General features: G+C 29.3%; 3 protein-coding genes across 13 annotated transcripts in view; 1 reads left to right on the forward strand and 2 right to left on the reverse strand.

Annotated features, from left to right (window-relative positions):
• The window catches only part of LOC103577638 (AF4/FMR2 family member lilli), a 50689-nt gene extending 42539 nt beyond the window's left edge, over nt 1-8150 (reverse strand). Inside the window, exons 1-4 of one of the 9 annotated variants that reach the window (XM_053742062.1) lie at nt 7764-8150; nt 7393-7644; nt 7197-7310; nt 5525-5957 (exon numbers count right to left, since the gene is read on the reverse strand). In XM_053742062.1, the coding sequence (XP_053598037.1) occupies nt 5525-5586 (62 nt within the window). In that variant the 5' untranslated portion in view covers nt 5587-5957; nt 7197-7310; nt 7393-7644; nt 7764-8150. Of the gene's footprint in view, nt 1-5524; nt 7175-7196; nt 7645-7763 lie in introns of those variants that run through there. The other 8 variants (XM_053742055.1, XM_053742078.1, XM_053742061.1 and 5 more) reach the window with 8 other exon arrangements.
• Nucleotides 8151-9572: 1422 nt separating this feature from the next.
• LOC103577619 (cytokine-like nuclear factor N-PAC) lies at nt 9573-26539 on the reverse strand. Its single transcript, XM_008558356.3, has 10 exons — nt 26434-26539; nt 26316-26352; nt 25811-25899; nt 25578-25704; nt 25366-25467; nt 25080-25277; nt 23225-23398; nt 11538-11648; nt 11013-11457; nt 9573-10941 (listed from the first exon to the last, which is right to left on the reverse strand). Exons 1-10 carry the CDS (start codon nt 26466-26468, stop codon nt 10742-10744), a joined length of 1518 nt encoding a protein of 505 aa, XP_008556578.1. The 5' UTR covers nt 26469-26539; the 3' UTR covers nt 9573-10741.
• On the forward strand, nt 15758-20243 carry LOC103577606 (leucine-rich repeat and immunoglobulin-like protein domain-containing protein). 3 transcript variants are annotated; one of them, XM_008558324.3, is made up of 4 exons: nt 15758-16007; nt 16112-18907; nt 18988-19267; nt 19495-20243. In XM_008558324.3, the coding sequence occupies exons 2-4, from the start codon at nt 17112-17114 to the stop codon at nt 20179-20181; spliced, it is 2763 nt and encodes a 920-aa protein (XP_008556546.1). In that variant the 5' UTR covers nt 15758-16007; nt 16112-17111; the 3' UTR covers nt 20182-20243. The 3 variants fall into 3 exon arrangements, with proteins under 3 accessions (XP_008556546.1, XP_008556565.1, XP_008556555.1); XM_008558343.3 differs by lacking the exon at nt 15758-16007 and having other exon boundaries at nt 16124-16389; nt 16492-18907; XM_008558333.3 differs by lacking the exon at nt 15758-16007 and having other exon boundaries at nt 16124-16389; nt 16497-18907.
• Nucleotides 26540-26821: the final 282 nt, after the last annotated feature.

Raw genomic sequence — 26821 nt, forward strand, 5'->3', positions numbered from 1 at the left:
GCAAATTATTTTTAAAAAAACAATAATAATAATACATATACTTGTAATTAAAAATAAGTATTACCTCGTATTTATTATCTTAATTAAATTTTTAAGCTCCGATATTTTCCATTAAAATCGCAATTAAACAAATTTTTTTTTTTTAGTAGAAACGATAAATGACGCAGGTATGCAACAAGTAACTACTACTCGTACTACCGTCGACGTACGTTTAAACACGGTGACGTCACAGCAATATGACGCATGTCCTCCCATCACATACCTCAGCAGCATTGGGATCTGTACTACACTTCTGAATGACGTACTATTTTTATTTATTTATTTTCGCATCATAGATTACATTTATATTTTTTAAAACTTTTCATTCTTTACTTTACCGCGCAATTTTATCACGTATTTTGATTGTAATAAATTGACAGTACGTTTTTATAACGGATATGATTGTTAAATATTTATACATACATCACTCTGTATTTTTTTCAAATTTCATAGAGAAAATAATTACACACGAGTATAAAAAAAAAATTGAATTAAATTTTGTTGAGATAGTGTATAAATGAATATTAAATATAACCGAGTGAAAAGAATTTAGAAATTTCTATCGACCTCATACTCATTTTATATCACGTAACAAATCACGTGTATAGTTAATTAATTTAATGGAATTTAATTAATTAATAAATAAATAATATTTATACTTGTAAAAAAAAAATGAATAATTTTACGAATTGTATTATGAATAATACAAAATAAAATAAAGATTATTGATTCGATGGCCTTGCTTACCGGTGCAAGAGTTAACAGACATACAAATACATATAATACAAGCAACATTAAACTTGATTGCGCAGTTTCAGAGTCTTGAAGCGTGACAATATTAACACTCAGCTTTCTAGGTATACTCATACAGTCCGACTGTCTTCTTGTTCTGTCATTTATCATTACTACTGTTATTATTATTAATAATATTATGTATACACGATTACTAACGTCTGTCATTCTACGATTGAATTGATCCTTGTAATAATTAGTATAATAATAATAATAATTATTATTACTATTTATTTAAGATCATTCTGAGTCAATGGAGAGAAGACAATAAAAGGTATCGAGGCAGCAAAAGACGTTTACCAGATATAGATTAAATAAATAGACATGAGTAAATGATATAAAAAATAATAATTAAAGGAGAAGAAAGAGTTCAGAAGAGAGAAGATAAAGAAAATAAAAGAGATTGAGATCGCACAAAAGCCGGTCTCGAGCTACAATAAAACTCGGTGGTGCGAGACTATTAAAAAGTTGCTACTCCCAGACAGTGTTGAGTTAAATGCTCTTACATTGCATTACAATACTCTATATATTTTGTTTTAAAATTCATTAAACTTTATTTTATTATACCCAAGTTAAATATTATACTTAAGCATATGGTTTTTTATTTGCACACGCATAATGTGCCAGAAAATATTATTTTTAACTGCTCAATTAAGTGTTTTTGACACTTGTCAAAATACCGTGAAATTAATAAATGTAGTACATGTGTAGTTTAATGAGATAAATTTATGATGAAAAACAAGGTGATGAAGATGGTGATGATGATAAAGTTAGAGAAGAGTCGAAAAAAAATAAGATGAAGAAAAGAAAAGAAATGATAATGATAAACGTATGGTTAAGAGTACATTAGAGGAAGATTGCACACGTACGGATATATTTAGCGAGTGCGGTATTTCTCGACCCACATACACATGAGAAGGCAGAATGCCACGTATGTCGGGGTCATCCGGCTCGAAAACCTCGCGACAAAGGAATTACTTTTGTGATATAGTTTACAAGTTGACGAAAAATGCTAATCATCATAAACAATTTTGTTTTTTGTAAAAATATATTTAAATCTCTTTTATTTTACCCTCTTTATTCTTATTCTCATTTTATTATAATTTTTATTTTCTTTGCTTATTTGCAGTTCGTTGGCCACTCGTCACCTTGAAGCCAGAGCAACCTTTTTTACTTTTCTTTATCTCCATATCGTCGTCTACATTTTTTACTGCCTTATAACTTTATTATAATTTTTATTTACAAACTAACCGAGTGGATACAGCAGATTGTAATTTTTTCGACCCATTAAAAAAAAAAAATAGAAAAAGAAACTAATTAAATTTATATAAAAAGATTTGATTATTATTTAAAGACATTTATCAAAATTACTCAACCGAATGATAAATAATTCCGACATTAAAATTTTATTGACCAATTACCGGACAGTCGGTTTTAGTTTTTTTTTAATTAGACATTAATTCAAACAGGAAAATATAAAAAGTATATCAGTAATTAAACTATAAAAATATATTTTTCGTTACTACGAAGCAAAAAATATAATAATATCATAAGGAAGATATTTAATTTATTAATATATATATTTTTCATTTGACATTCCAATCTTTTCTCGGATAAATACTTTCACTCGTGCTACAAGTATACGTAAATATATTTATAAACATAATCCAACATATATATGAGCGTAACATTTTACTACATTTATTACAAAAGTACCGTTAAGACTTAAAATATTTATACTACAGAAAATAATCGTCCGGCGTTGGAAAGAGAATGTATCAAATAGAAGATTTTAAACATAATAAAAAATATGCAGACCACTAATTATCTTTTGGAAAAATAAATATAAAAGAAGAAAGATAAAGAAGAAGAAGAAATACGACCTCGCGAAAAGAGCTCCCTCGAACGGAAGAACTCGAAAGTCTGTATAACTGTTCGAGAAAGTGAGGCTCCTGATATTTCCGTCGGCTGTTTCTAGAAATACCCCGTGGAAACAAGAGGAATCATGAATCCCTCGTCTATATTTAGCATCCCCCGACGACACGTTGTGATCTGAGTGAATAAGAGATAAAGAGGAAGCGAAGAAAAGAAAACCTGAGAGAAAAAAAGATTAAACATGAGTACATTCATCATCTCACTCACTATTACGCTAAACGGGTGTATTTTTATTTTAATAATAGAACCCAGGGGAGATTTAAACTCCGTAACGGAAAAAAAAAAAAAATAATGAAAAATGACAGCAGCTTTTGCTCGTCATTGTCATCATCTGCAGCTCAAATTATATCTGCTGCTACTGTATTTAATCTGCGGGTTACTCTGTACGATACTCCATTATCAGACTCGCAATATCTGAAGATGATCAGTGACATCACGAGGATTTTCTTAAAATACGTCACGATATGTAATTCACTCCTGGCAAAATGATTAAACAAGTGTCCGGGTTTTCATGATTGCATTATTATATATATATATAAATATAAATATTATATATATATATATTTTTTGCTGAATATGTTTACGCACGATCGAGGCCACGCGCCCGTACTTACCGCGCAACTTTCACCTGCATGTATATATGCGCTTGTAACTTAAGTCCTCGACAAGTATAACGACCCATTCTTCATTGTATTTATCATTTAAAAAATCATTAAGATTTAGTATTAAAAGAAAAAAGACGTAACAATAACAATCTAATAACATTTTGACATCATCACTCTCGACATAAAAAAATAATAAAAGTTATTATTTGCCTCTACTTGATTTAATATTTAAAAGTAACTTTTTCTTTTATCTAACAATCAGCTTTTGCCGTGAGTTCATTTATTGAAAATCAATATCAATTAAGTATAATAATAATTTGATTAATAATCTCTACATGTAACAATGATAAGATTGTTTTGTTATTATTGTGGCCAAAAATATCATTTTTTACTTTTACTTGACAAAAAAAATAAGTTACGTTTATTTATTTTTTTTTTTCGATATGAAAAAAAAATTTCTGTATTTTTAATTAATATTTACTCAATTATAATAACAATAGATAGCCTTGATTAATTAAAACTGACAACATAAGGGTAAAATAGTAAATTATTGAACGGTAATTACATAAAAATATATAAATACATTTATATATATTTATGTAATCTTGTAACATTGATGAGGGTAAAAATGTGTTATTCTGTAAAGCCTAAATAAGCCAGTCTGTGAAGACGATGTGGGTATTACGTACAAAAATAGATTGAGAAAGAGATTAAATTTGAGAATAATAATTAATATATATTTATGTATAATAAATGATAAAATAAAAACGTGAAAGTGTGTAATGAAAATATACGTCACGCAGCGATGCATCCAATAAACAAGAGACCAAGACACGAGTTATTGCGAGTTATTGTGGACGATGCCCAAGAACTTATGGCACGATTTAGAAATCCTTGGGTGAAAGTGTTTGCTGCGGGTGTACATTACTCGACCAACGTCGAGTTACTTTACTCAGTATTAGTATTTTCTTGTGCTGTAGTAGTATAGTAGTATATAAATACAAACTATAACACAAAAAACTAAAAACAACTATTCCCCATTACATCTAAACTATCCGACTCCAACTAAGAGATCTAGTACCGACCAACAGACGACTCAAACCTACATAAACTACATATGTATATTTATATTGTATACATCTACTGAGAGTAGTATTAGTCATAAAATTATTTCGAGATCATACAATACAATGCGTAACATAATCTAATTTTAAAATAACATTTATGACAAATAACATCATTACGCTCTATTACATCTGATATTCTAGAGTATATAACATCATCATAAATAGATGAGCTGAGATATACCTCACTTATAGTCCAACACCGGTCATACATTTGAAAAAGTATGTGTAGAGAATGTGTGTATTAATTTGAATTTGAATTTAAATTTGAATTTTAAAATAAACAAGTAAGAGGGCAATGATTCGTGTAAATGCGACCCTGTCCCACATTTACAGACACAATCGACACTTGTTAGACGCACTAGACTTCTTATATTAAGAACCACAGGATGAAAAAATATAATTGCCTAATTTGGTGTTGCTACCAAGGGATAAGGGTCTGGTTAATTTGTTATACGTCAGCACGCGCATCAACTCAATAATTATCAACTATTTTCTATAGTCAAAAAAAAGATAAGAATGCTGTCATGTAAGTCAAAGTCGACCCACTAAATAAATATACATTTACATGGGTATACATGTCCCTGATGAAAGTCCGTTTACTGAAAACAATTTCCAATCCATCAAGAGAATCATCTCAATTAATTTAATAACAAGATTTCATAATTGAAAACCTTTTAAACGCGTGTTTAAAGTTACCAGCTGTCATGAGAGTATTACAGTATTGTATTGAAAAGAAATATACGTTTCTAAAAGCATTGGCTCTGCATTCAAGTCGACACACTGGCCTAGTGACTGACCGACCTAACTGCATAATAATCACATCATCACGCTACTACTATATATATGAATATATATATATTATACATATATATGTAATAAAAAATACAATAGAATGAGCATCTAAAAATCATAATCGCACCCATAACACAAAAGTACCATGAGTAATTATGAGCAATAATTGAGTAAGAAAAATTCAAAAAAATATTTTTAAAAATTTATATATGTAGCATATGATTATTCCGTTACCTCGACATGGTCCCTTTGAGCAGCGGATTTCTATCGTCATAATAACCTCCGGATGAGGGCATGTCTCTTCAAGTAATCCAAGTGATTGGCACAGGGCACTTAACACTCGCACCACGCCACTGCATCACTCTCTGTCGCGCGATCTCACTCTGCTCTCTCTGGTTATTATGTTACCTATCTACGTCTGACTGGTCTCACTACTAGTGTAAGTCTCACGCGTCTGACGTACTTCGTCGTCCACATCACACGCATTTGTGTACTACTTTTTATCACTGATTCCTCTACGTGTGCATTTTTACTACTCAAATTATTGTTATTGTTATTGATATTTATATATAGTATTTGAAATAAAATACCAAGCTCTTGACACTTTATATTAATTATTGTAAATAATTAATTAATTATTTTGAACAGAACTACCGTAATCTTGAATCTGTAACACAATAATAACAACAATGAAAAATTTAAAAATATCTTTTGTCATAATTATTAAGTTATAAATATGTAATTTGTTATTTAATCACCGCTCACATATGTAATATATTTGAATAGCAATTCGAAGCAGCTGATCAATTAGCAATACACTTATTAATAACACCTCGGCGTATTAAACGGGCAATAAAAACTCACAGATGTTTTAATTTATAACTTAAGTACAAAGACAATATTATAAAATAATAATTTAATAAACAGTATAATGGTGAAGGCGTTTTGTTTTATCTGTTTTTTTTAAAAAACTGGTTAAGTAAATTATTTAAATATTAAAATTCAAGCACATCGCGCCACTAACACTTATCTCTCGCGACTGACAGCAACGACGGCCGCGGAACACGTGCGATCGTTGCCTCAAACATGGCGACTGTCGCGCCTCCTCCTCCTCCTCCTCCTCGTCGATCACCACCTCGGAGCCTCACACACCACCTTGTCCACCTCCTCCACCGTCTCCTTGTAAACTTTTCCCCGCGTTGCCACTACATCAATCCCGCGCCTCACACATTCAAATCCCCGGTAGTTTTTCGAGTCCCCGCACCGCGCGGGAAATGTCAATTTTTAAATTTACGATTTTTATTATTTATTTTTTAAAATAAATTCTTAACTTTATTATCACTTGCCCGCCATTTTTACTTTTACTTAAACTTCGGCCATTAAGATTTAATTATCTTTCAGGCCTTATTATCAAATTTTAAATTATTGATAACACCAAGACATTTAGTGCCAAACTGCGATGATATTTTTAAAAAAATAATATAAATATTTAATAAAATAAAATAATTATACGTAAATTTTGCGGCTTCACTTTTCTACGCCTTAACATCCTGAAGCCCCAGTTTAAATTTAACGATTCCGATATATAATCATAAAATAACAAAATACCTCATATATATTTATATAAATATATATGGAATGTGTATGACAGAGACAACTTGGACTTGTGTACCCCTCGATCGAGTTCCTGATAGAAAAATCCAACAAAATGCTGGTACCGTAAGCGTGCCACTTTTATATATAAATAAATATATAAAAGTATACTGAAGAATTTACACGTCGTTATTATTATAATTTATAATTACAATACCCGCACGAAATCTATTATCTACGCGCACTTCTTATATTTATCTACGATTTGTTCTTAACAATAACTATTAATCTACTATAAATTACTTATGTTTACCTATTTAACTGCCTAATGTTGGTAGATATATATTTCAATGTACATTAGATCGTGTTCACCGCAGCTATCATACATTAAATGTACTAGTACTTGTGTATTTTAAAATACTTAGGCCTGTAATGTAATATAAGTATACGCGTTATATATGTGTAGACACTTACATACTATACGTGTTAATAAATATGTACATACATACGTATAAATACAAATAAAAGTTTTAGAGCGAGTCACGAGACGCACAACACGAAGTAAGACTCGAATTAACCCGAGATTAGCCGAGACTGATGTCAATATTGTCGGCCGTCAGATTTTTTGCTTTCTCACTCGTTTATTATCTACTCTATTACTTATTCTTCTCTATTTTTATTCCATCCCTTTTTAGTATTCTTCTTTTTACTTTTATTTATTTTATTTTTTTTTTATTTATTATTTAAGAAGATATCGATATCTGCAGAAATATTAAGTTTGAAATAAAATATAATTTTTAAATTTATTTGTAACTAAAATTAATCACTACGGACTATTATTACTAGATAAAAAATGTAGTAATTTAATTAGCAAACTCACAAAATAATTATTGGGGTTTTACTTAAATTATTTAAGAAACCGTCAACAGCCGGAACGTATTGTTGTATTGGCGCTCTTGTAATTGTACTGTCTCTGCTCACTTTCTTCACTCCCCTCTTACCCAAGATGTATACTTTAATATATATGTATATATATTCCCTCTTTATTCATCTGCACGTCAACCTTCTGATTAACTTCTCGCTCTCCTTCATTACTTACCACTATCATCTTTATCTCCATCTCTATCTCTATCCTTTATCTTCATTAGCAACTTTGCCTTCACGACTGATCTCATTGTAACGACAAATAATTACTACTAGCGTTTATTTATTTCCCAACTTAATCACCACGTAAACATCTTGTTATTTAATAATTATGACTCCCACTCCAACCGAACGTTAAAATTAAAAAACCATTGCGACGCAAACAAGCTGAGGAAATAAAAGAAGAAAATAATAAAAAGCGCGTAAATATAAATATTCAAAATGATAAATTGTTGGAGCTACAGGTGTCAGAGAATTCAGCATCACCCTACGCATTTATCGACTCGCCCTCATTTGCTCTTTCCCACCATAATTCAAATACGATAATTTAAAACTGAGACAAAGATAACAGCGAGTAATACTGTCTTTCGTAGTCAGTTTAATTATCTTATGCAAATCATCCATAGAATTTTAATTTATAAAATCTTTACTTAGTACTTAATGATATTATTTTATCATAAATAATAATAATAATTACACGATTTGATTATATTTAAAAATCAGTATATTTCGTGATAAAACATATAACGTTATCTTGTATGTAGCACAAAAACGTGCATCTCCATTCATACATTAGTTCTACCACTTTTTTTTTTATTATTACTTCTCATTACTTTTATTCTAAGCCCTTGACATTTATCTAATTCAGCTAAGGGACAATTAATTTTATATTTTACATATGTCTAAATGACATAAAAACAATGTTATCAATTGCATTTACTTAAATATATATATATATATATATATATATATATATATATATATATATATATATATGTGTATATGTTTATATAGTATGATATACAGCTGATTAGCCTCGGATTGTATGACGTAAATAATCTTGTTTTCAAAATTTTATAAAACAAAATGTTTTTTTTCTTGTTATTTAAGATAAGTTAAGGAATAATGAAAGTAAATTAAGTTGGCATTAATGTATGCCAATTACATGAGTGGATTTTAGATCCCACGCATTTATGTTTGTTTTATTCAACTGTATAAAATTAAAAAGCATCTTACTCAGCTTGTTAGGTAATATCTATTTTTGATAAAATTACTCTCTGTGTACTTAATGTTATACATACATCATTTACATGACATGAGTATGAAGAATTTGATAATTAGTTTAATTTATTATCATATTACGTGTAGAGAGATCAGAAATTTAAAAAAAAAGCGAATAATTCTTTTGAATTTGAAATTTTTTTATAAATGATCGAAAGTTCAACAAAATAATTAAGGACAGGTAGGATTTTTAAAATATTTTTCTAGACAAATAATCCAAGCCTTTACTTTTATAATGATAATTATTATTATTAATTATTTATTATTATAATTATTATTAAATGTTAATTATATTTCTTATAATAATAATAATCTGTCTCTCCAACAATAATAAATTGTTAGAAATAAAATCAAGTAAAAATATCGTGTCCAATTTGATTTTACGAACACTAATTTAATAATAATAATATAACATTCAAATTATTATTTCAAATGTACAATATACTATTTTTTTAAAATTAATTAAATATTTTATACGAATATCAAATCAATAGAAATGTTAATAATTAATTTAAAAAAAAGATTTTTTACTACACTCTCAGTGTTATCATTCCCACGATAATTTACCCAAATTTCATACAATTTTTTTTTTAACACAAATTTAATATTTATTATGCGTTCTCTTCAATTTTTAAATTTTTTATCGTATTAATATCTAATATTTAATATTGTTTTTGTAAATTTGTGTCTAATAACTCGGACGTAATTAAAAATAAAATATTTATAAATGAGAAAAAAAATATTACAAATAAATGAATAATATAAAAATGAAAGAAAATGATACCAAGTTATTAGTGTCTGTGAGATATTTAAATCTCACGCGGGAAAATGTCTGAATGCAATTGTTTTATTTTATTTAGTGGCATTCTAAGGCACATTTCAAAACGCGTTTAAAATAAAAACTCAAAATTATATTTTTTTAAATTATTATTACAATAATAATTTTATACCACTTGTACAATAATAATTTTAATGATAATACTATCATTAATTAGATTTAAAAATAAATTTTTTTTAAGTTAACACAATTAAATTATAAATTTAATTATTATATAAATTACTAATAACATTTAATCAAAATTTTTGTTTTATTTAAAATAAGAGATCCAGTACCAGATAATTCATGTATTTATACATTTATATTTTGTAGAATTTGGTAAATATATATATACAAATACATGGAGTGATCGAGTACTTAGATCTCTCCTTACTGACGAAAATTTAGTTGAATTTACTTATTTTTTTTTAAATCATGCCCTTGAGTTCAGTTATCAATCTGCGTATTTTAATTTTCAACGAATAAAAATACTAATAGTAACATAAAAAAAAAGTACAATAAAATAAAGTAATAATTAATATATAAAACATTGTTGTCAATAGACACATACGCGTTTCGTAATCTTTTTGTGCCATAAATGTATTGTAGATATATAATTATTTAATCAAATTGAATGCTAATTAAATTTAATAATTTTTCTTCACTTCATTCTTAAAGTTTTTATTTTATTTTTACTATTATTCATAATTGTCAAACTAATCAAAACAGAAAATAGTTATCAGAAAAGCAGGACTTGTTTAATAAATCATCCTCGTCAAATAACAATGTATTGCAATAAATATACGGTGTGTAGCAAAAAAATATCCCCGGCTGGGTTAGAATCTAGCTCTGATGTAAACTGCAGATGCGTCGTGTTCACCATAACCGAGACGTTTCGCGTGTTTGTAAACTTCATTGGCAGCAGCAGCAAGTGGCAATGGCTGCTCCAGTTGATCGCTCATACCCAACGATAATCTTAAATCTTTCTGCATGTGTTTCAAGGGTAATTGTGTGTTGAAACCGCCTTCAATTATAGCTGAAAGTAATACAAGCAAACATTAATCATCAGTAATTTGAATTAAAATTATAAGAAAAAATAAAAAGTACTTTTTCCTCTGTCCAAAATAGCTGGACACGCCAGCGACGTAAGCTCAAGAACTTCCAACACGTGTTTCTGTTGCAGACCAGCACGATCTGCTAACGCCATGCTCTCAGCAAGACCAGCAAGAGTAACACCAGCCATCAATTGTAAAACTAAATTCATCTTCGAAGCATTACCAACTTCCCCGAAGTAAAAGGTATTTTTTCCCATTGCCTCGAAACAGGACTGACACTCGTCAAACAGCGATCTGTCTCCTGCGGCGAGAATCACCAGAGTACCCTCGTGCGCGTGAGTTTTGCTACCCTGTACCTGCGCCTCCAGATAACGTCCACCTTTCGCATTTATTGCCTCCGCAATATCTTGAGATGTCTCGGCATCAATTCCGGTCATCTCTACATATCCTTTGTCTGGAGTTATTTCCATCAGGACACCGCAGTTACCGAACACCATCTACAATAAATAAATTATTTAAATAAATATTTAATTTAAAATAAATGAGTTTTCTGTGATAAACAATAAATAAAACTTACATCTTTCGCAGCCTGTGGGTCAGCCACACATGAGAATGTTATATCCGCAGCCTGCACTACGTCCGAAGGAGTAAGTCCATGATCAGCACCAGCTTTCACAAAGTCATTACACTGAAAAATAAAATGGTCAAAAAATTAGTAACCAGAATACATTTTTTGGAAAATAAATTTTTTAATTCAAATTAAAAAAGGATTCCCATATGCTATTAGTCTTTAGCGACACCTGCATCTAAAATCTATAAGATGTTTAATTATTTCAGATGATGACAGATGGCGTTGCCTCCAGATGTTTAACCCAAGACGCCATTTGTCGTTAAAAATAAGTCACGTATTCCACGCGGTACAACACCGGATGGATACACTTCGCTTTCGCCATATCATCCAATGTCGCCATTACAAATATTTTTTTTTTTATTTTTTTACAAGCGCATTATATCATGCCAATGTTATCATTTATCGTACCAAGGATTTCCTCGATACTTGATACCCAGATTTTTTCTCGCCATTACGAAATAAAACAGCATTTAAATAAAGGCCATTATTTTAAATCCTAATATCTAGTTTTAAACCCATTAAAATATAATTATTTTTAATTACAGAAATATGCTCACGGCTTCACTTCAAAAAAATTCAAAAACAAATAATGGCATCATTTATGAATAACAATTTTTGTAATCTAACAAAAGTGCTGAATCCTCATTACATCTGAATCGTCATGTAATGGTCGTCTGCCTTCCAAGTGTTCAACAGTAGGCGTCATTTGTTGTTGCCAAGGCATATCTTTCAACAAAGTCCGCGTTACCACGACAATTAAGGTCTTAAAATACGTTTACAGAAATGCTGGCTGTTGAACGTACACTTAATAAAATTTACGCATTGTAACAATAATATTTTTATATATTTATATATATAATAATATAACGTCTTTATATAATTTTTGTTTGCAGTATTAGATTACTTGTTAATATTTTTACTACTCGTTCTAAAAAGAAAAAAAAGAAAAATAGACGTACTATAAATATGAACATATATTTCATACTTTTATCAAAAACAAATATGACAATATGTAATCATGAGAATTGACACTAGATTATAAGTAAGTGACCTTGTGTTTAGTTTAATTCCAATGGAATTTTCAATATTTTTAAAAAAACTCAATATTATCTGAGAAAAAATATAAATAAAAAATGTCAATTAAATGTATGTTATATATAAATATATATATATGTATATTTATTAATGTAACGGTACAAAACGGTCATTTCAGAGTATTGACCCACGAAAATATTATTATCGCGTTCAAACGGAAGTAACATTAAAATTCATATTTAAAAAAAACGCGTGATAAAAAAATTACGTGACCTGGACGTTGTTTTATGTAATCCGTTAAATATAGTAGTAAACATTTACGTCAACGCCTACAATGAATTAAATAGCATTCATAGTATTAATTAATATCAACAGTAATTTAAAATGGAATTTTTCTAACATGACGGCATAAAATTGTAATGAAAAATGATTTTAACATTAAATTTCTCTTGACAATTTATTTATGACTAGACTTAAAGTAGTGCAGTGTAATTGTTAGCAATCGTAAATAAAATAATGAAAGCGTAACAAAAGTTTTGTGTTATAATATATCACATATGTGTCGAAAAAAGTTTTTAACTAAACATGATCTACAATTATTTATATATTTAAGTGCAGGTACTGCAAGCTTATAGCACCTGCTAACAAGTTAATTGAAGAAAATGTATTATGTACGAGTATGTGCGATATTAAGCATGAAAAAGTAATATGAGGATGAAAGACTAAAAATATATATAATGAGTACAAATGGGTGTTGAGAACAACTATACAGCAAAGCGAAGAAAATGCTTTTGGTTTTGTTGGATATATATTATGGTACCAGGCAGCTCCTATCCTAGCCGTATATATATATATACAGCCTTTATTTATTTCAGTGCGATGTTGCCACCTCGGGTAATATTGATCGAACCTGGCTGGGTTGGTACCCAGATGGCAACATTGCAGGCAACCCAGCTGATTCAAACTACTGTCCTCCCTGTTATGCTCTTGTCGTCGTTGTCTGCTGCTTAAACTTTATGTACTATAGACTACTTCTTTTCGAATTATCATATGGGTTTCTTTTATGATCCGAAAGTTACCAACCAACAATTTTTTGATTTTTTTTCACCAAATGAATTACAAAAGAAAAAAAAACTAAAAATATGCACATGTAGAAAATTGAAAAAACTCTGGGTTAAATTTTTTTTTCAGTAATTTATCGTTTTTTAAAAAATATAAAAATTATCAGGTGTCGGCTAACTTTAGTATAATTTTCTTTTTGAAGCTGGGACGTACCAATTGAATTTTTGAATTTCACTTTTCTCTTCATTATTCGAGTGACGTAATTTGTAGTATTAAAAATGTATTCAGAAAAGTAAAATTCGAAATTTCGCTCAGTACTGTCGAGTCATAAGTCATGGGTTTTTTTTAATTTTTACCCTAAAACATATAAAAGAATACAAGACCCACAATATATGTAACACGTAATAGAAAATAAATTTAGGTATCGCTTTTCTTAAAGGGAATTCTTGAAGGGAATGAAATGTAACATGTATTAAAAAATACTAAAAGGTGGGCAGTATAATCAAATTAGAATTTTACTTTTCTAATTACGTTTTGAATAATTACGTCACTCGAATGATGAAATTCTTACGAAAAAGTTGGTCATATATTTTTTCATAAGCTATAAAAATTGCTGTAATAATAATTGACTAATAAATTAAAAGAAAAGTAATTCAAAAATATTAAATGCAAAAATCAAATTATTTTCTACTTTGCTTGTATCATATGAGAAATTAAATGAGTGTGAAAGCAGACATTAGACAAATTTAAAATTACAAATAAATAGAGTAAATAGTTAATAAAGTAAAATTTTTTAAGTGCGAACTTTTGAAAATTTTATTTTATTAATTATTTACTCTATTTATTCATAATTTTAAATTTGTCTGATGTCTGCTACATTCACACTCATGAAATTAAATGTAAAATCTAACCCTACTGATTCATTATTTATTTTTTTTTAGGATTCTTACTGCGCAGAAAAATGACGTGAAATAGTACTTCTTCTTTTGGCCAAATAATTACTTTTAATCAGTTAGATAATCGATGAGGAAAAATTGTTTTTTAAGAGAAAGTTGTTATTTATTTTCACTTATGAAGAAACAATTAATTTAAATTACAATACGGCCATTTTTAAATTCTTTTGATGAAAAATATGAAATTTTTCAGACAAAAATTTATTAATAAAATAAATTCTTGCATCAAGAATATTTTTTTTTTGCTAAAAATTTATACTGTTTCACTTTTGCTTGCAGAGAAAATTTAAGTTTGCGTGAGAGTAAGTAGAGCGTCCGAAATTGGTTAAGACCGAAGTACGATCTATATATTACATAAACAAACGCTCAAAATAAATTGAACATTTAGCTTTTTGTCTTTACACAAAATGTACATCAATGACTATTACTATTATCATCATTATTTCAGGCAGTCTATAATTATCTTTTAGACTCATAAGTAAAGAGCAAAAGTGACGCTTAAACTTTCACTTTTGTCTAAAATGAACATAAAAAAAAAAAAAAAATAATAATAATATTTTTTCATGCCGACTATTGAGTCATAAAGAAACACATTCAACATAGTGACAATAGATTTTCCTTTTTGTCCTTTAGTATGTTAACCGTGACCTCACAAGTCGCCCATTTATAACTACTACTTTAACATATATATGAAAAAATTAAAAAAAAAAAATGTTAAGATATTTATCCCCAGCAATAAATTTTTTCTGATTATATTAATATGCTAAAAAAACAACCGGTTGTTTTTAATATTAGATTTTTTTTTAAATATTTCTGTAGAATAAAACAATCAATAATTTTTTACTGAAGTTTTTTTTTCGTAGACAAACAACTAAAAATAAATACGCTGTGTACGATAACGTCAATAAAATATGTTAATATTTTTATTGTACAATATATATTTATTTCGAAATTATACGTGATATAAATATTATATCGTAGCAAGTCGTTATCATTTTTAACAGAGCTCTCATAAATAGATAATAATTATAGTAATTATTGTTATCACTTAAATTTTTTTCTAGGTATGTTGTATTGATTTAACTTGGACACGAAATAAATTATTATATTTTATTTTATTCGATTAAAAAAAAAAAAACTTTTTATCAAGGGAAGCGCTTGAAACATTTTTTAATTAAACCCATACTGGAACAAGTATTTATTCATATCTACTCTACATAACAAGTGAGATTATAAGTAAAGAGCGACATTAAAAAATAACAGGATGAAGAAAAAAAATATATGGAGCTGAAAAATTTCTAGTGAGATTCAAAGTCTTAGTCCGAGTCGGTTGTAAATTTTAAACCCATACTACATATTTTACACAGTATGTATTAATATATAAATATATGAAAAATGGAAAACTAGTATCTGGACAGAGTACAGCAAAGTTAATATATATTTTTCATTGTAAGTATTTGTCGTGTGTAGCTGGATTAAAAGTATATACAGCGTCTGCGCAACGTTGCCAAGTTCAAGAGACAAGAAGCAGCAGAAGCGAATATAACCCAGCAAACGGCGACTAGAACGGTTGAAAAATCCAACGTTGCCAGATATCGAGTTTCAGAACCCGCGAGCACCCACGAGGAGTTTAGAGAGAGTGTCTGCCAGTCAATTTTAGCCACGGGAACGTTGTGGGTTGGAAATTGTACGGACGTCGACGGTTGATTGCGTACCAAAATCTACCGCGGGTTTTTGCGACATGTAAGGTCAGGAATATAAGTGATAAATAATATAAATATAATAATAATAAATAAATATCATATTTAATTTAAATATCTGTATTGATTAATATTTATACGTATTATTAGAACAGGTTTTATTTAATAAAATAGCTAATTTTATTAATCGATAAATTGGATAAGCAAAAAGTTTATTGGAAAATACACGGCAACAATGAAGAGACAAAATGTTTGTCTATGGTAAAAAATTATAACCGATATAAAAGTTTATAAATATAAATAAGAAATATGAGAGTTGCGTGGGTGTACAATGGTATTGGCACATTCTCTATAAAAGAGTTTAGATATCTAGCCAACGGTTAATAATTGTTGTTAATTTCCTATTACTATTATTATTGCAATTATTATTATTGTTGTTGATGTTATTTATAATTATTATTTATATTAGTGCGTTGGAGCACAATTTAATTGGCTCATAATTGTAAAAATATAACTGACAGATTGTAATAACGCGAATATTGAAAGAGGGAGAAAGAAAGAAGACTGAGAACATCGGCAACAAAAAAATTTAAGTCTGTATTTAGTAAATACACAAATGAATAAATTAATAAATTGATTATTATTGTAATTATTATTTGTTGGTTATGAAAAATAACCGGATTGTACCATAACGAGCTGGAGTAAGAAGGAAATGGGAGGTGGTAGTGGGACGTGCTCAAAAAATCTACATTGTCTTAATAATATAAGGAATGAGACTTTCAGCTGGGAATATTTCCCAATGTCTGCTGGCATACTTGCTGGTGACGGTGAAGATAGTATCATCAAATTTCTACCAAGATTTAAATCTAAAGCCTTTCGTAGAAAAAACTGTCCATCCGATAGCGAACTTGGAGTGTGCTGCTGGCTGCCAATGCGAGAATTGGAGTCTTCAATGCAAAGGCCAGCTTCTGAGAGATCTAAAACTGCCCAAGGAGGCTGTAGAAGTAAAGCTGGAAGATGTGAGGACCAGCACTGGGATACTCAAGATTCCCACACTGGAGTCTTTGACACAGTTACGAAAACTCACGTGGACTTCAAGTGGATTAGAGCATCTAGAAAATGGAGTATTTGTCGCAACTCAGCGCCTACAGTACCTCGATTTAGGTGACAACCGTCTTACGGCATTGGATCCTGATATTTTAGCTCCACTTGAAAATTTAAGGTACCTCAATTTATCAAGAAATTTAATAAAAAGTTTACCTACTTTTAAAAATCTTTATTCACTCGAGACACTGTTGGTATCTCATAATCGTCTTGAAGTACCACCATTTAAAGCATTCGCTTCATCTAGTTATCTCCATCATCTTGATCTATCAAACAATCATCTTGTTCTACTCCAAGAATTCACGTTTCAACCGAACCGGGAACTGACGTTTCTCAAACTATCAAACAATCGTCTGATAAATTTACCCAGCCGAGTGTTCTCAGGTCTCAGTAAACTGCGGCATCTTGAAATATCAAACATAAGTATAAACCAACTACCACGTGGTCTGTTTACTGAACTAACGGCTCTTGAGTATTTAAATATTTCAATAAATCCAATATTAAACTTTACTGATTACACCTTCCAAGGACTTGTAAATTTAATTCAATTGGATATTAGCGAGACTTTGATATCCCAGTTACCTCAAGGTCTTTGGCAACGTGTACCAAATTTAAAATCACTAATTATGGACAAAACAAAAATTGAAGTACTGAAAGCTGACGATTTTGTAGGTCTATACAATCTTGAAAATTTGACAATTACCAGCAGTCCGTTACGTGAAATAAATTCCAAGGCATTGGATCACTTGTCGCATTTACGTAATGTTGACCTACGCAATAACTTTCTTTACTTCTTACCAGCAAGTCTCGCGCATCTCGCACATCTTTCAAATCTTCATCTCCAAGGCAACCCTTGGGCGTGTGACTGCCGGATGTTTTGGTTTGTCAAGTGGGCACACAGTAATATTCATCCAATGGCATTTGCCCACGGGCTTAAATGTGGTTACAATGATACAGTGGATCCAATCGAAGCAGTAGAGTACTTACAATGCACACCTCCAGTTCTTATTCATAAAACCTCGGAGGATAATTTGCACCAAATAAATAAGTCAGTATTGCTTGAGTGCGAATTTAATGGGAATCCAGCTCCGTCATTAACTTGGGTAACTCCAACACTTGAAATCTTCCACTGGAATCCCGATCAGACTTTTCCAGACTCATTTCATAATCATCCAAAAGATCATACACGAGACAATTTAATAAGTCTTAGCAATAATGGTAGAGTTCGTTTGGTTGAAAATGGCTCGCTGCTGATAACAAACTTGCTGAGACAGGACGTCGGTCTCTACAAGTGTTTTGCTGCCAATCCAATAGACAATGCCACAACCTGGGTCCATTTAAAAATGGATCCCGTTGTTTATCTCAATATTAAAATGTTTAGTATTGCAATTGGAGCTGCTAGCGCAGTCTTGTTTCTGTTGCTTACTCTCTTCATCCAGTTTATAAAATATCTTCTGAATCGGTAAGTTTGCTTTTGAATTAAATTTAATACATTCGTTGTCTGTCGACAGTTTTTTAAATTGAATAAAATTATTGTTTCAGGTGTGGCTGCTGCAGATGGTGCACTTGCTGCAGACGTGGAACTACACCACGTGCTAAACAAATATATCAAATGCTGGACAACATTGAGCAGTACAAGAGCCAGCAACTTGAACGTCTGCGAGAAAATTACACTCAGCAGGTGCACAGAATCAAAGACAATTGTGCTCAGCAAGTTGAGTGGATAAGAGACAGCTACGAAGGACAAATGAGGCACATCAGGGATATTAGGGATTATGGAACTAATCATCTTACAACGCTCAGGGATCAATACTATGAACAGGTAAAAATATATATATATATACAGATATAAGATATACATATATATAAGTAGAAATTGCGCATTGGGATATTTGCCAAATACTTAATAGAAGCAAAAACAAAATAATAAATTAAATGAAATTTCAAGAAAAATAGATAATGTCCGAGTTGACTTTTTGCTCAGAAAAAAAAAAAGTAAAATATAAATGAGCGAGTTTAAGAGAAAAAAAAAAATATATGTGTTGACAGGTGAAACGCGTACGCGACTACTCAACAGGACAATTAAACTGGGTACGAGAGAACTACGTCTTCCAACGAAACAAGATACGTAAATTTAGTGCACATCAAGTTTTACGATTACGCGAGGGTTACAAATACCAACAGCAGACACTAAATAAAGTATTAGAAAATTTGCCAAACTTGTACTTTGACAATTGCCGAAGTGGATCGTGCGGCAAGAGCGACGCTGCAGGGTTTGATGGACGGGAGTTGAGTTCCTCAATGCCGGATATCGAGACATATTTCAAAGTTAAGATAAACGAACTGGCGGCTTACAACAGCGCGAGTATGGACGACATCAACAGCGAATACTACACACCCACGGAATTCTCATCAGCGAGTCCTCAGACGCAAAATTTCATCGACACTATTCACATTAATTACATTGAAGATGGTCCACCTCCGCTACCACCGTTACTGTCCTGCTTCCGGGCTGAAAGCGCAGTTCTGCATTCAATACAAGAGGACGACAACAATGAGGCGGTAAATATTCAAAATAATAAAGATAAAAAAGAAACTCAAGTTAGTAAGCCGATAAATAGGGGCACGAGTGTTGAACTATTGGGTCGTAAACAACATCCACAAACACCAGAGAGTCTTGGTCTTCTTGCTCCCAGCACTAGTATGCCTGAATTACCTCACGAGACTAGGCTCTAACTGGCCTAATTGTGATAATTTTTTAAAAGTTAATTGAATAAATAAATTATTTTAAAATTTAATTACTACTTTTTTTTAATTTTTTTATTTTTGTGATGCCGGTGCAAGTCATGTTTTTTTTGGATTAATTTAAAATCGTTCGTGCTCTCGAAATCATGTGCCTTTCACTAATGCTTCGTATCGGTCAAGGTGAAAGTTATCGGTGGCTTTTACATTATTATTTATTACAACAATAAATAAATAAATAAAAAAAAGCATTACTCAAAAAACTTGAGCTTTTTGTTTATTAACACGCTGGTGCTTGCACATGACACCGTACCTGACACGTAATCACGAGTGATAACAATTTTAAAAAAATAATCATGTGTTTTTAAAAGAGATGTGAAGATAAAAAACAACAATAAAATCAACAAGAGTCTGCAGGTATCGGGAAAAAATATTAAAATATTTGTAGAAGAAATGAAATTGTGCTGTGTTTTAAATAACAACAACAATAACAATAATAATAACAACGATCACTGATTACTGTTCTAAGTGACCTGCGTTACCGGCTTCTATCTTTATTATAAACAATCCAATAAAATATTAATAGAATTTAAGGTAATATATATCATTTGAAAATGCCTAGGTGTCAATTGAAAATAACAAAAATATAAATAATAATAATAAGTTAGTGTTATTATTATTTTTTTTTTAAAGCGGGCTCTTTTTTAAAATTTATAAATACTAAAAATAAATTTATTTTTATTTTTTTTGTCTCATCACGATCCGAGCCAATAAGTGAATTCAGGCGGACGTCATTTGTGTTCGCGTACTATACAGTAAGACACCTTATTTTCATCTGCTCATCTGTTACTCTAGTAGATCGTAAGTCGTAAAAGAAAAGACGTTTTAATTAATTTTTTTTTTAATTCTCCATGTAACGGTTAATCGCAATAGAATTATGTTAACAGTAATTATGAAAGTAAGAAAATTTAATTGAATTTTAATAATTTTTTGTCAGTTCAGTCCATTATATCACTAAAGAGAATTAACAAAATAAAGATTTATATTTATTCCATGTCTATTATTGTGAAAAAAAAAGTGTGAATTTTTTTTTTTAATTACGTATGAGTTTAAAATTACAATTGTTTATTTAGTGCCAAATGTCTCAATGATTTTCCAAAAATCGTCTTCCTGGATAAATAAAATTCGTTAAGACGATAAAAATTTTAAATGCTCTTTAAACAAATTATATGTTCACTCAATGGAATGTATCTAAGAAATATATAAGAATAATTTAATTTATCAGTGACGTCCATACAATAAAAAATTTTATTCAAAATTTGAAAATCTGTTGCTAATTAAATGGCCGAGTTTTATGTAATTTGAATTTCAATCACTTGGAAAATAAACATGGATTGTTTAGTTAGTGAATATTAACTTTGTTTTTTACTTAATAAATACTTTTTTGTTAATTAATAATAATTATGACGGACACAGCCTTGGTAGAACTGAGCATGGAGAGTTTACCATACAAATGGCCAAGACGTATCGAGAAACATGAAAGTTAATATTTTAATTTAAATAAATGATAGAATAAAATTCACACTATTGTCGACATTTAAAGATGGAAAGAAAAAGTATGAGCGAGAAATATGCAAATCCCAAACGAGCCAGATTATATCCATAGCACTGAATTTTAAACCTAGTCGATTTTTTTTTACTGATTATTTCTGGTTTATTTAAAATTTCTTTGTAACCGCGAAATTGTAAACGGCAGTTAGCAAGTGATCAAGTATATTAATTCTTAAAAGTAAGAAGATATATAAAGAGAAGTGATTAATGATATAAAAAGAAATTCAATATGAATTAGATTGTAAAGGATATTATCTCTTCCAATAATATGTAGTAGACATATGCGTAAAAAAAGTAAATAAACTTTTGAATTGGAGGAAATTGATCAATATATTATTGGCCTTCATCAATTATTCTTTGATAGTTTTTAGTTATTAATTTATATATATATATATATATATATATATATATATATATTTATCCAATAAATTAAGTTTTTAATTTAAATATTTAATTGTACTTTAAAATTATATATAAATATATATATAAAATGTTATTGAACTGAATTTGATCATCAATATATATTATTTTAGAATGGAAAACATTTCGTGTTAATTATTTAAAATATTTATCATTAATAAAAAAAAAAAATACAAACAAATTATTAAATAACTATTTTTGTCGATGAATTTTGATTAAATATTAAAAGTGTTCATGTAATTTAATCTCCTGTATAAATATATATACATATGTATATATATTATTGATAAATATTAATATCTATTTAGATAGAGATAAAAATTAGTATAGTATAAATAATTGAAAAGTGTGTGTAGCAGCTTCTTTGATTGACTAAAGTATCATAAAAATTTCAAGTATCGTTTATCATGTCAGTATGTGATGATGGTTATATTAATGTGTGTTTTAAAATTACGTAAGTGTTCTTTAATTGTGACGAGGCAAACTTACGCGGTTCTTCTGATCAAGTATATTATTATGAAGTGTTAATATTTATTTTATTGCTATAATTTTATATTTTATATTTATCTGATCGAAATTATTATTTTAATACTGCGATTTTTAATTTCAACTCATTAACCCAGTAATGATAATTAATTACATTTACTGTAACTGACAATAAATATATATATGTATATATATATATATATATATATATATATATATATATATATATATATATATATATATATATATATATAAGTATTTGAGATTATGGTGGCTATAGTCTTTAGTAGTAACACATATTTTTTTCCGACAAATGTTTATTAGCTGCAGACTAATTGAAGTTTTTTAACCGTGGGTTTAATTGAAAATTTTTCGATGACTTTTTCATTAAGAAACATAAATTATCGAGAAAAAAATGCTAAGTCACATGATATGACAGTTTGAACTAGTAAATCTCAATAGATATTATCTGCAATGTATGTATATATATTTATATATGTAGGTATATGTTAGTACATACCTTTTCCTGAGTTCTGTTCCAAACGATGACACTGTGCCCGCTGTTGATGAGATTCTTAACGATACCACTGCCCATAATACCAAGTCCGAGGAAGCCAAACTTGAGAGTAGACGGCAGAATATTTTTCTCTTTCAAAGTTTGTGACAGCGTTTCAACGTCCAGAGGAGGAGTTACCTTTAAGATATTAATTTATTTTTAACTAACCAATCATACTTACATTACATTTTGAAATCGAAGATGTAACGAAAAACAATTAATGTGAAATATGAAAAATTTGATTTTTTTTTTTTTATTATTATTATTATTATTATTATTATTATTATTATTATTATTACTTTTTTTTTTTTTTAATTTGAAAATAGTAAATTTGAACATGTACCTGAAGATCGGAGTGTTTTTCGCGCAACAAAAAAAAATTGGAAAGTAAAAAATCTACTGGATGATTTTGGAAATGTTTCGTATACAGATGCTGGTATGTTTGCCGAAAATCAAAGGCCACCCCCAACTTCCGGAGCTACCCTTCGGCAGTCAAATTACATAAATTTTTTATAAATTTCGGTGCGTGAAAAACTTTCCGATCTTCAGGTCTATATTTGAACAGCTGCTGCCATAAAATTCGCGTTATAAACTTTTTTTAAAGTTCTTTATACATTTTCCCGCTATTATCTCTGGAGCTTAAAATTTTTTTTTTAAATAATCTAATGTATTTTGTTGTGTTGATACTTGGTAATATTTTCAAGTGTCTGGCACTTGACTGTAAGTAAAGCATACTTAAGATACTTCAGTCCAAAAATTTCACAGGTATGTAAATTAATTCATATATGATGATAATTATTTTTAAAAAATTTTACATTCATTTTCTGATTCCATGAATTTAAAGATTAATTTTTTTTTTCAATATACGGGGCCAGAAAATTTTTTAATGATTTTTTTTTAATAATAAATAATAATATTTCATTAAGAAAAATTAATTTATACTCAAACTAAAAGTCGTTAAAATAAAACAAGTCTATGATAAAAAAAATATTTATATCAATTACAGTATTTAATAATAAAAACTTTTATACTGTGGAAAAATAAAACGGAAGTGGGAAAACATGTTACGGCATAATTTTAAAAAGTTAATAAACAAGTAAACTAAATAATTAATGATAAATATAAAAAATAAAAAATATATTATAAATTAGGAATAGGGAAAAATAATGTAGAGTATAAAGAGTAGAAGGTGAAAAAAAAGTTGTTGAGTAAGTTGTGAAACACTTGATAGAGAAACGCGCGAAGCACGAGCCATGCGCACTGACAATAGCGATGAGAATCCCTGCTCATTGGCTGTGTATAAGATACCATCGTACATATCCGTTGTACTTTATGTACGTTCATGTTTAATTTCCGAATTTAAGATTTTAAAAAAATAAATTGAAATTTCACGCGCAATTAATTAAATTACTGATTGTTTACCCGCGATATTTTTTTTATCGGAAATACTATTATTTAATTATTTTAGTTACTCGTTTGTTTCAAATTTTTTTTTTGTCAATAAGTACCGAAAATGGAGTAAAAAATTAATGACCCTGAAGTTAGTAAACAATTAATAATTTTCAAAATTTTTTTTAACAATTCAATTAAAAAAATGAAAACTAAGAACATGCATATGTAGAAAATTTAAAAAACGGTGCAATTTTTTTATAACTTATCGTTTTTGAAAAAATTAAAAAATTAGACGTCGACTAATATCAGTATCATAAAAATTTTTATATTAAAACAAGAATGAAATAAATTTTAATTTTTTGTCAATAACAAGTTAAGTAATTATGATAAATAAATTAAAAAAAAAAAGAAAGAGGCATTGACTTACGGGTCTAGCAATATTCGCCGGCCTGTTCAAAAGTGTAGATCCGGACTTTCTTGGTGGAGACGGTGAGTGATTTAGTCTTGGGCTTACACTACTAACACGGTTGTTAGCACTGTTGCTAGCACTTGACTCACGTCTTACTTTTTTAGCCGGACGATTTTCTGAACTGTTGTCCACTCGTTTTGTTTTCGGAGCAGATTCCTGTCATCAGTCATTGTAAAACTCATTAACACACCAATAAAACACTTAGGAATTACAAAAACATCCTAATAGCTGTTTCTCTACTCACTTTTCGCGGTTTTGAAATCTTTGGAGTCTTTTTCTCAGGAACAACAAGATCCTCTTTTAACCTATCGAAGAGCGAGTCTGAATCTAGTCCATCATCAAAGACCTGTTTTAAATAATATCACCATTTTAAAGTAACTAATAATTAAAGAAATAAATAAAACTTCCGCCACAATTACCGTGTACAATTTTTTAAATATTTAAAAAATTAATTACCTCTCCCTTGGCAATAAATTCTTCAATAGCTTCTACCGCATCTTTGAAAGCCCCAGTCTTGCTAGACTTGACTAACTTATCTTTGAGATCATGATACGGTTGAATATTAGATTCTTCGATCCATGCACTGAAAAATTTATTTGTCCAATAATTAAAACAAAACTCCGGTAATTAAATATCAATTTACTAATTACAGCAAATAATAATAATAATAACAAATAAAATAAACTTACTAATTATTTGTCCCAAAGAAAAATATACATTGAACTGGACCCTTCTTAGCAGTTGGTGGTTTTTTCAACTCCTTTGGTGGGTGTGAAACCTTAGTAAAAATAAATCACAAAAATGAAAATCACCTATTGACACAACAAAAACTAATAAACGAATTCTATTTAATATAAAATTTAAATATTTGTAGGTTATACTAATGAGCTATCTGCGCGCCAATTTAAATTCGAATAACGGGTGTGGCGGGAGTGACTAGCGACGCGGGAAATTCCGTCTAATATCTCACATAAAAACTTATAAATTAAGCTAAAAAAGTATAGCAAACATATCAACACTTTTATATGTTTAAAAAAATATATGTGTATATGTTAAAAAAAATATTGTTATTTAATTGAATGAGCTCCCGCCAAAATGGTGGAAATCGGAACGCAAGAAAAAAAAATATGATGCGTGGCGCGCACTACACTTAAAATACAGCCGCTAACGGTTCGTATACTTTATTATACTTACTCGACCTGGCCAGGGTGAGAATCCCTTCATCTTAGCCCTAGAATAATAATATAAATAATAAATATCAAGATTTATTAAATTATAACCACAAGTGTTTATTTTATAAACGAATACAAACCAAACGAGATCTCCAAGTTTAAATACTTCTGACATTTTTCACAACACTGTTAGTCTCAGACGTTCACTAAGCGACTGACTGCTCCTGCTTTAGCGTCGTTTGTGTATCACTCCGTCAACCAGCTCCGTTACCCCCACTACCACTACGCCAGTCAATTCAAATTCAAATATTTTTTTCACTGCCGCTAAAATATTCTAATATTCAAAAAATTTAAATAATTATCATCAGTAATTAAAACTCTGTCACATTATCTACTCACTAATAATAACCACAGAAATTTATTTTTTTAAATTATTAAATTAAATATTTTTTTAAACCAACTTCCGGTGGCGCTCCGGCTCCGTGTCTCTAGACCACGCGCTAAAGCCACGTGTTTTTTAAAAGTTAC

This window comes from Microplitis demolitor, chromosome 1 (assembly GCF_026212275.2).
Source record: "Microplitis demolitor isolate Queensland-Clemson2020A chromosome 1, iyMicDemo2.1a, whole genome shotgun sequence".
Lineage (NCBI taxonomy): Eukaryota > Metazoa > Arthropoda > Insecta > Hymenoptera > Braconidae > Microplitis > Microplitis demolitor.